The sequence below is a fragment of the Chrysemys picta genome, chromosome 8 (genome assembly GCF_011386835.1).
Source record: "Chrysemys picta bellii isolate R12L10 chromosome 8, ASM1138683v2, whole genome shotgun sequence".
Classification (NCBI taxonomy): domain Eukaryota; kingdom Metazoa; phylum Chordata; order Testudines; family Emydidae; genus Chrysemys; species Chrysemys picta.
The window spans coordinates 73899570-73910960 of record NC_088798.1 but is presented as its reverse complement, the minus strand read 5'-3'; the positions used below and the strand labels follow the sequence as shown (position 1 = coordinate 73910960).

The 11391-nt window shown below is 41.4% G+C and overlaps 1 protein-coding gene across 20 annotated transcripts in view; it reads left to right on the top strand.

The window, feature by feature from the left end:
- Positions 1-16: 16 nt before the first annotated feature.
- The window catches only part of ANKHD1 (ankyrin repeat and KH domain containing 1), a 199477-nt gene continuing 188102 nt past the window's right edge, over positions 17-11391 (top strand). For 6 of the 20 annotated variants that reach the window (XM_065555847.1, XM_065555843.1, XM_065555840.1 and 3 more), the window contains exon 1: positions 50-482. In XM_065555847.1, the coding sequence (XP_065411919.1) occupies positions 204-482 (279 nt within the window). In that variant the 5' untranslated portion in view covers positions 50-203. Of the gene's footprint in view, positions 483-11391 lie in introns of all 20 variants that reach the window. The other 14 variants (XM_065555846.1, XM_065555844.1, XM_065555839.1 and 11 more) reach the window with 8 other exon arrangements.

Below are 11391 nucleotides of genomic sequence, written 5' to 3'. Positions count from 1 at the left end.
AGAAGATGAGTGGCGGGGGTTTTGTCCAATGGAGCTGAGGCTCAGACCGAACATGGCCAATGAGAGTGGCAACAGCGGGTGGGTAGGCGGTGCAGCGCTTCTAGTCCGGTTTGGTTGTGAGAAGTTAGTGGCGCTGCTGCTGGTGCTGTGAGGGGACGGAGACGGCTGGGCTGTGAGAGCAGCGGCGGCCCCGGATCAGCGCGATGCTCACAGACGGCACCGCCGCCCCTGTCGGCGACGAGGAGATAGACTCGGTCACTCCCCGTGCTCCCCCCACTGCCGAGGCCCCCGCCGCGGCCGGGCCCGCCCCGTTGGGGCTGAGGGCCGTGCGCCTCTTCGGGGAGGCTGGGCCCGGCGGGCCAGGAGGCCCCGGAGCGCCCGACGCTGGAGAGGCCGCCCTCGACTTCAAGCTGGCGGCCGCCGTGCTGAGGAGTGGGGGCGGCGGCGGCGGTTCCGGCAGCGATGAGGACGAGGTGTCCGAGGTGAGAGACCGATGGCCGAGCCCGGTTTCTCTGCGCTCAGCCGCTTCCTGACCGGCCTAGGCCGGCTCGCAGCGGCGACCTGGGGCCTGACCTTCTGTGCTCAGTAAAACGGGGCCCAGAACCCAACAGCGAGCCCTGGGGTCCCAGTGTTCAGCCTCCTGTGCACCCAGGAGCGGGGGCCTCCCAGCATCCAACCGCTCGTCTCGCTATCTGCCTCGAATCGTCGTGAGCGGGGTACTGTCCCAGTACCAGCCCTGTGCCCGCGGAGTGGGGGCGGGGCCCCGCACCCAAACGCCTCCATTGTGCCCCTAGTCTGTGGGGCTCAGCACCCCCACATTCTCCTCGTCATAGCCAGTCTGGGAGGAGGGTCTCAGCCGCTCAGCCCCTCCCCCCCTGGCTGGGAGGGGGTGATTTTAGCACCATATCTGCACCCAGTCTCGGGGAGATGGGGTCCCAGCACCCAGTTTTGTTTCATCAGATTGATGGTCTGGGTGGGGGAGGGGTTTAGTATTCAGCCTTTCTCTCATATAGTGTAGGAGGGTGGTGGCTTCCAGTACCTGGCCACACTGAACCTATTCTGTGCTCGGTCTTAAGGAGTGTCTGAGGTTCCCAGCACTCACTTATTGCTACCCCAGACTTAGGAGGAGGAGGTATAGGGGTTCCAAGCACTTAGTCTTGTGATGAGAGGAGGGGTTTCTCTCCCTAGAGAAGAATGGAAGGAATCCCACTCTCTAATCTTCCAAACACGTGTATAACCTGAAGGGGTGTGTGTGTGGGGGGGTGTATACCCATCAACGTCCTATATGGGGTCTGTGGGGGTTCTAAACACTCAGTGAAGGCTGCTCCATCTGGTCTAGGGAGGGAAAACAAGTCTAAGTTTTCATCCACCATCACCACCCACTGGTGCTATGGTGAGGGAATTACTTCAGTTTCCCATGTCATCTAATTGAAGGGGAGAGTTTTGAGGTTCTACCCACTACTACTGTCTCCATCTAAGCAGATGGTTCCTAGTGTCCAAAGCTCATGTGTTGCAGCTCCCCAACCTCTGCACAGCTTTGCAAGAGGGAAAAGGTACAATTAACATAATGCTAACCCCCCCCGCCCCACACACACACACACACCAGGATTGGATGCCTGGAGTGGATTGATGCTTGAATTTCTCTACAATTTCACCTGAAGGGATGGAAGGAGGGGCCCAGCACTTATCCTGGTGTCTAGGCACTCCATTGTGCAGCTGTCCACTCACCCCCAGACCTGGTGAATTCTGAACTGTTAGGCCTTGTCTGACTAAGAAAGTTGTACTAATTTAATAAAAATACATATTTTTAGTCCAATTGATTTAGGTAAACTTGTGTAAAGTGTGCAGGCACACTTCTTACAGCTTTCTAAATTAAGCTGAATTGATATGTCAGTTTAAGTGTCCACACCAGGACTAAGCTGTTTTTAAATTCTAAATTAAACTGGTGGAACTTCTGTGTGTCAGCATGGCCTCTATTTGAGGTTACAGCCCATAAATATCCATGTTCTTGTAAATATTCAAACTGAAATATATTCCAATGGGGTTTGGGGTTATTTGTAAAATATTTGAATCCCCTCCACGCGCTAGCTAAGGAAAAAAAAATTGCTTCTCTTTTGGTATCTAACATGTATCAAGCCGTCTATCTCTGTTCCTTCACATGTTAGTGTATATCTGTTTTACAGCAGTGTTTACAAAACACAGGTCTAAGTGAGAACCACTCTGAGAATCTGTCAGCTAAATATGAAATCAAGAAAGATCTAAAACATACCTACAGAGATTCTGAAATAGTATCTTTATTCTGATATTGATGCCATCATACTGGTAAAGATTCTGCTTTGGAAATTTATCCTTTTTGGTATCAAGTATCAGAGGGGTAACTGTGTTAGTCTGCATCTGTAAAAAGCAACAAAGAGTCCTGTGGCACCTTATAGTCTAACAGGTGTTAGTCTATAAGGTGTCACAGGACTCTTTGTTGCTTTATCCTTTTTGGGTAAGTCTATGATGCAGATTAAGGGATGACTGTAGCATGGGTAGGCATACCTGCACCAACTTTACTCTAGTGTGGGTAACAATAATATGAAGATGCAGTGGTAGGGTTTTCAGTGTGGGCCAGCAACCAGCGTACATGATTAGGGTCATTGGCAGGTTTGTACTGGGATGGGTAACCCATGCTGAAGTCCATGTCGCTATGTATTCACTAATGTTATCCCCACTAGCTAGATTAAAGCTAGCATGGGTAGGCATACCCATGCTACAATCATACCTTAATTTGCGATGTACCTTTAGTTACCTACTTCTCTGTCTCAAGAGATGTGGATGTCTAATTAGTGTCTGTGAAGCACCCTTGTTGAGATCCTCTGGTGAATGAGGCTATATAATGGCAAAGTAGTACTTTAGTAAAAGGTGTCACAGGACCCTCTGTTGCTTTTTACAGATTCAGACTAACACGGCTACCCCTCTGATTCTAGTCTGTAGATTCATTATAAACCATTGAGGGCAAAAAAGATTAGGGACTTTGTACAAAGACTTGCTCAAGGCTGGAGTATAGGAAATAAGATCTTTCTCCAAGAACAACTTTCTTGTTTAAAACTTTTTAAAAGGTGCTGCCAAATAAATATTCAGAGGCTTCCAAAATACATGCGTAGATAAGTTGTCTTGGTGTTTCTCCCTGAGTTTGATCCTGAATGTGCTCATTACCTGTACTCAGTATTGGGCAGAGGTGACTGTATGAGGAAACATGACAGAGAAGGATGAGTCTTGACTGATTCCCTGCTAGGTTGTTATGGAACAAGATTGACACAATTCAAGAGGAGCTGTCTTTTAGCCTTGTTCTCTGTGGGAGAATATTAGAGGCACCTGCTGCTGTTGTCCTCTGTCCCAAAGAAGCAACTGTAAGCTCTTGGGATGGAAAACTGCAGCTCTTGAATTAGACAGCTTTGAAAACTTAGCAAGTCTCTGAACTGTGGTCTCAAGTCATGAGTCGCTGACTTGGGTGTAGGCTTTGAGGTACTACCAATGCTTGGAATTAAGGAGCACTTGAAGGGAGATTTAAAAATAAATACACCTCTACCCCGATATAATGCAACCTGATATAACACGAATTTGGATATAATGCGGTAAAGCTGCACTCGGGGGGGGGGGGGGGGGCTGCGCGCTCCGGCGGATCAAAGCAAATTCGATATAACGTGGTTTCACCTATAAGGCGGTAAGATTTTTTGGCTCCCGAGGACAGCGTTATATCGGGGGTAGAGGTGTAATATGCTTCTGTTTATCCAAATGGCTTGGATGACATCCAAAACTTTTGGATAAATGGAAGTGTTCTGTAAGTGACATAGGGTTATGTGGAGGGGAGGGGACACTGGCTTCGGGTAACTAGGATTTTCAGATAGCTGGAATTATACTATACATAAAATGAAGGTTTGCAATTTTCCCTTAATCTGGGCTTTTTCTGCAGTTGGCTTCTATAGTTCTAAAAAAGAAACCATGCTGAAATGACATCAGTAACAAGTGTATGTGCATGTGCAGTATTCTTAATATATTGCATTGATGTGATTTTTAATAATGTAAAATAACTGGACTAGGATTAGTCAATGGCAGATGGAGAAAATAACCAAATAAAATCATCATGGAGGTGCAGAAAATAAAATACAACAGAAGTGTAAAACAAATGCAGGATTCAAAAATGAATAAAATTTCACAGAGGCAAGATAAATAATACTTATAGCATTTCTTATGAGATTTGAAAGTGCTTTAAAAGGGAAATATTATCCCCACATTGCAAATGAGGAAACTGAGGCACAGAGGGGCAGTGATTTGCCCACAGTCACACAGCCAGTCAGTGGCAGAGCTGGGAATAGAACCCAGACCTCCTGACTCCCAGTCCATTTCCCTATTTCCTGCATTATTCTGCATCCTATGAGACACTTAATGGGAAAAAAACAGCTGGGGTGGGGATCAGGAAGTCTCTAAAGTAGAAACAGTACCATATATACTCGTTCATTAGTCTGTTTGTTTATAAGCCGACCCCCCAAAATGGTTAGGTAAAAATAGCAAAAACTGCATGACCCTTTCATAATCCAACCCTATATTTCAGGGGTTGGCAAACTTTGGCTCCTGGCCCATTAGGGTAAGCTCTAGTGGGCCTGGATGTTTTGTTTACCTGAAACGTTCACAGGCACGGAGCCCTTCAGCTCCCTGTGGCCGCGGTTTGCTGTTCCCAGCCAATGGGAGCTGCGGGAAGTGGCGCGCCAATTCCCGCAGCTCCTAGTGGCTGGGAACGGCGAACCGCAGCCACAGGGAGCTGAGGGCTCCATGCCTGCAGACGCTCCAGGTAAACAAAATGACAATGTATTAGATATTCAATTCAGTGATTTCATAGAGTTTAAAATCATCAAATTTTGGTGTAGACGTGTTTATAAGCCGACGCCTGCTCTTTCATGTGTCTTTTTTTACCAAAAATATGCAGCTTATGAACGAGTATATACGGTAAGTGGATATAATTTTTGAGCAATATCTTTGTCTCAGTTGTTCTAAAGGATTATTCTGAGGATGGAGGCAGAGGAGATGGGCATCAGAAATTGAAAAAACTGAGGAAGGAGAATAATGAGAATGAATTAGCTTTGAGTCAGCACAGGCCAAGAAACTGTACATATGGGGAAAGATTAGGAAACCTTGGGTATGTCTCCACTGCAGTTAGACACTCATGGCTGGTCCATGCCAGCTGACATGCCCCTTATGAACACATTTGTCTGTTTGAGTTCAAAGGGAAAATACTTCTGAAACTAGTGGTGCAGATGAACTATGGAGAGGCTAATAAGGTGAGAGAGAGGAGATTCAGGAACCTGACACCTGTGATCACCAGTAAAAATACATCAAATGCAAATTGGTCAACAATTACAGATGACTCAAGCATGATCCATGGGAATCATATGAAGTAGACAATATTTTGTCTACTATTTCTTAAAAAATTAAGAGGGACTCAGTAATTCTCCTGTACTTATAGAAGATTGCCACCAAAGGCTGTTGCCCCCATCATGTTTAATTTTGGAATCCCCACAGATTGCCCACGGGTTTGGTAACAATAGTGAAGGTCAAAAGATTCACGTTACCTTAAATGTGGCCTGGGTTTGTGATTGCAAGCTGCTGTGGCCTATTTTAAATGAGTTAATCTAGTTCTGAGTGAACTGCCATCACTGTGAAGCTGGATTCTATTGAGGCTCTGGCAATCGGTGCTGATGGAGTGAATAGGCATGGATATTAAACTATCTTCTTGATATTAGCTGTGATCCCTATAGGTTAAGTAGGAGGACGTTGGCAGCGGCATGTGTGTGTGGAGTTTAGGCTACCTGTCCTTTGGCTATAGAAGACTACTGGGTCCAGGGCTATCAATATGTAAATCTTTTACCTTTCACTAAAATTGGGCTGCAGAAATAGAAGTACCAGATTGGAGTAAAGGACTATGATAGTTGAAGTATTTGCAATATTGTGTGCCTCACTGACCTAATATAAAATGAAAAAGCAAGTCTGGGGTCATCCGTAATGATAAAGATACTTGAGGATCTTGGGGCTCAGAGTGGCATCTGACTGCAGTCATATAAAAGTTATACAGGCCTCTTGTGTTCATAGTTATGTAGTCCTGATTTTTCAAGGAAATTAAAGTTCACCCCGCTATAGAATGTCATTTAGTCCATTTGCATCCCTTTTTCAGAGTGGGTGGCCTGACAGCAGAATTGTATATATATAAAATTTATCTATTCATAAGCCTCTGGGTATATTTACATGAACCATAATTACAAATCAGATACAACGTACCTTTAGAGTCCCTGTGGTAGGCACCCCATATCCTCCTTAATACATAAGGATTTCTTGCCGGGTGGATAAAGATAAATTATTTAAAAAAATGAAATGGGATTTTTGATCAGATTTTTTTAAATTTAAATTGCATTTTTATTTAAATACAAATGTCTTCTTAAATAAACCCTTTAAAATTAAATCTGAAATGACAACCCATGTTAAGGCCTAAACCTAATATAATCTATTAACATTTAAATAAAACTTCATCAGTGAGTCCTCTTAAAAACTTTAGTGAGCTAAAGGGTGCTGCTGTTTTAATTATATATGAATCAGGGAGCAAACATCTGTAATTTTTTGAGGCCAACTCAAGCTTTATCAACTCAAGTGTAACAATGTCATATAGTGCATTATCTATTTTCAGTTTTTATAACAGAGCAAATACTGGTATTTACATTTTCGCAACTATGTAAGTACTTTGAAGAAAGCGGGGACAGACTTCCAAAGGTATTTAGTCACCTACAGATGCAAATAGATGCCTAGTGATATTTTCAGAAGTGCCAAAGCAGATTATGTGCCCGCGCACATTTGAAAATCCCAGTAAGCACTTACCTGCATCTTGAAGCATCTAAAAAAAAGATCTTTGTTTCTGGTCACCATGGGACAGATTTTTCAGTCTGTCAGCACACTGACTATAAATAACACTTCCTTTGTTTAATATATCAGTTAGTTTGAAATGCAAAACATATTTTAATAAACCTTTTTTTTGAGTATCCAGTTTATTTAAGGTAGTTTATTAGAAACTGTTTTAAGTTCTGGTTCTTATACATTTTTAATTGTTTCCAGTTTATATATAAAGGCAGTTTGACGCATGGGTAATATTAACTAGTAAATAGAAAATAGTGCATGAAATTTCTTAACCTACAATAATTAAAAATTAAGAATGTGAATTAAATGTATATTAGGCTATATAATTGTTTATGCTATATTTACACACATTTTCCTGGTTAGCAAAAAGTATCAAATTTAGTGTAAAAACTATATTTAGTTGCAAATGAACATGTCTGAATGCTATACCAACCAATGAGAATAGATACTTTCCTAAAGCAAAATTCAAAGTGCAAGTCTAAAACATGATTAGAACTAATGATTTAAATTAGGATTAGAATCGTGAATTAAATCACTCTATCTTGATTTCTTTTATCCAGTTTACACTCAAGCCTTTCTTCTGACCCAAAAAGAACCCCTCCTGAACCCATTCCCCCTCCAAAGTTTTCACCTGAAACAGAAATTACATTTACTTGCATCTGTTATGAGGACTCCCTGGTAGCTCTCAGTGGTATCAGCTGAAGTCAAAAATACTGTGTCCTGGGGAGTAAGTTCTGATTGTCCTAATATGAACATCTATGTTTTCAGAAGTGATAACGTTGCTTCAAATATCACCCAAAGTCCTCTTATTTCCTGTGATTTTTATCTTGTCTTACTAATAGAAGTACCCATTTGCGGAATGAGGATAGTGTAACTAAATAAAAATTTAGGAATTAACGAGCTATACTAATCAAGTATAATTAGTTAAAGAATAAGGGAAAATCTACAAAAATCATATTTATGTATTATCAAAATCATCAGTTATCCGAGAGTTAAAGACCTCCTGTTTGAAACCTTTCCATTGACACAGTATGATTTTCAACTCCTGTGATAGTCTAAATTATAAGAACAGTTGGACTCTCTTGTTTGATTATTCTCATTAATACACTTATTTGTAAACCAGCTTTTAAAACTACACTACCTCTGTGTAAGCTTGAAAGCTTGTATCTCTCACTAGCAGAAGTTGGTCCAATAAAAAATAATACCTCACCTCCCTTGTCTAACTATCTCTAAGTTTGAGGTAAATGGGTGTTATTGGGCGATGGGGGGGGGGGGGGGTGTCACAGTTTAAGCAAAAACCTGTTCCATCAATAGATAGTAACTCATCCCTGGGATTGTTTCTTTTCATTGTTAAACCAGTCCATTTGTGGTCATGAAGGTAAAGGTGTTTTTTGTTGAAGCCTAATTTTGGAGGAACTGTGGGGTCTTTGAAATTTTGGGATTAAAACAGACCAGGCTGTTTTTCATTTCCTTTTTCCATCTATAACCTCTAATAATCAGCTTTAATATAAATTGGAGACTTAATATTTTTCCTAACTACTTGTTGTTTGTATAAATTCAATTTTTTTTGCAATATATCTATCAAAATGTAGCTAGAAGAGTCATGTTCCTGGATATAGTATGTGTTAATACCGTGCAATCATGTTGTGAAGAAACAAATTCATGTGAATGGTCTCATTATTTTTCAGTAGTTCTATGATAAGATGAGAACTTTTTCTTCTTCTCTCCCATTCCACTTTTGGCTGGTAGAAACTTTATAAACATTCCTCCTTTTAAAATCCTTCCTCCACAAGGCCTTGTTTCACAATATCCCAGAATTCTGACTAGCAGGTCTGGTGTAACTAAATAAAAATTTAGGGACTCCTTTCAGAGCCATCCAATTTAGCTTTTGAGACAGGTGATGATAGATGGTTAATTGTTGCAGTCTTTGCTGGTCAGAAGAGCCCAAAAACTCTGATCCTCACTTGACTATGTAACACTTCTTCTAGATCCATTTGCTGGCCCTACTCCAAAAATCCTTTTGTCTGTTTGAAAATAGAAGACACTTTACTTTAAATATTTGTTTAAATGCACAAAAATATACAGAATATGTGCTTGTGACTTTAACATGTCATGGTCCCAGAGTTTCCACTGGGCCCATAAGTTACTCCTCCCCAATTGCTTCCAATAAAACACAACCCCTCAACAACTCACTTCTTAACTACAGAAATCAAAACTCCCTGATGAAACCTATTCTCCCCATCAATATCCTCCTTACCCAGAAACCTTAGTAAAATGATACATGTTAGTGTGCCTGGAAGGCTAACAAATCTGGCCTGTTTCAGACCAAAGAGAGAAGGAGATCAGCTTTTTGAGGTGAGTGCATCACAAAGAGAAAGGTCTACCACTAGGCCCCAGTCTTAAATGAAGGGGACTCCAGACCATACTGCTAATTGCAAACATGACAGTAGAGCATAGGGAGAGAGGCCATCCCTTAAGTAGATATTCAAGCTGTTCATGGTTAAAAACAGCACATTATTTAACACTTGTATTTTAATCTCGAGTTTCCGACGGAGCAGAATGTAGCACGGGAATTGTATTGGGGTTGCTTTGTTCACTGGAATAGACTTTTGTTAGGATAACTCTTAAGGTTTACCCTATGTTTCATTTGCTGGCTCTGCAATGGCAGAACATGCATGTAAACTTGGATGTGCTAGGTTTGAAAAGTTTTACTAAAAATGGCACAAGATTTGGAAAAGCTCAGCATGGTCTCCACCAAGCTATATACTTCTATGTAGTAGGTGACTTGAATGTGGAAAACTCTCTTAACTTCTTTCAGGGGGCTGCTTTTTCTCTATTCTGCTGGCAGTTGAAGGGCATAGCAGTTACTTTTCCTACAGGAGATCCTGTGAGTTTTATCTTATGTGGGAGTAGTCACTTTTAAATATTGAGGCTCTCTGGTGTGCCTGAAGCATATAGGTGGGGTGGGGATCAGCTTGCTGAATTGCTAGATGGCGTGCTCATCTGTTCCGTTCGTGCATTTTTAAGCCCTCTTCTTTTTTGCATTGTCAAGTTTTCTAAAAGTTATCTAGAACTGACGACTCTTTTAAAACTGGCACAATTATATGGAAATCACATTTTGGGGCCTAAACTGCTTGACGGCTCATAAATAGAACCTTTCACATTGGGCCTTGCTTGAAAAAGACCACTTTTACAAATAATTGTTTACTCTATCTGAGCCCAGGTGGTGGTAGCTGATCAAAGCAGCCCTCTCAATGATTTTTTTTCTAGACTGAGAAAAAAATGTACTTGTAAAATGTATTCGTTATGTTTTTAAAGTGAGCAATTTCCCTAGTATAAAGAAGATCAATTTTGGGCAGAGTAGTAAATAAAGAAGACTGAATAAACTATGGACTCCCATTCCACCAGACATGTGGTCTGTTTTTCCATGTTTTCCTCTTTTGAGTTTGACAAGGGTAATGTGAACATTCCTCCTGTAGTGAAGTAGAAAGGAGGTGACAGCTCCCCCAGCCTCAACGCACAAGCATACCTTGTTAGGAAGGAGAATGGAATCTTTCACAACCAGGAATGGGGAGTTATCCCTTAACTTGTGCGTTTTGTGAAGATTCAACCTGAAATATGTACAGTAGATGGTTTTCCCTCCTAGGGTTGCTGGTGGTATAAGCAACTTCCCCCAGTAGAGCGTAAAAGGCAAACCCAAGGAAGTCCATTAGTTTTAAACAAAACGTGGTTTTATGCTGCTTCTGGTAATTTGAGGTTTGTCTTTGATATTTTTGTTTCTAATTTATTGTGTTGAAATACTTGAACTAGAGCCTGGCTACACTGTTTCTGTCTCATCTTGGAGTAAAGTCATATTACATTTCTTATGTTGGTTATTTCCTTGAAAACAGTGATGTCAAATACAGGGTAATTTCCATGGAAATAGATGACATCAGAAATTGACTTTGGTGCAAGATCTGAGGGGTGGGAATAAATGAGCTGCAGGGAAACCTTTTGAAGCAGTTATTAAATAATGAAAAAATGGATCAACTGATTAGTAAATTGATTAGTGTATGCTGAAATATACTTGAACACATATGCTTAATAAATATAACTGTTTTCCTTAGACACTAAGGCCTAGTCATCTGTCTGTTTAAGGCCTTCCTTAGGTACAAGACTAGTTTGTTCTCCCCTTGATGTGTACACTTAACTCCCACTAGGTTTCATGTATTATGAATATGCTTTGAGAATAGAGCAGATGGCAGTTGGAACCAACTCTGTATATATGGTGAGTCCCTCGCTGATAACTGCAAAGAACCATTTGAAACTAAAACTACCTCAACCTACCTGTCTACTAATCAGTCCTGGCTGCAGTCTTGTTTTTATTTTATAACTCTTAAAGTAGTGACTGAAATATCTAACAATCTTGTAGCTTTTTTATAGGCAATTCAAAGGAGGTTCTTCACTTGTTCT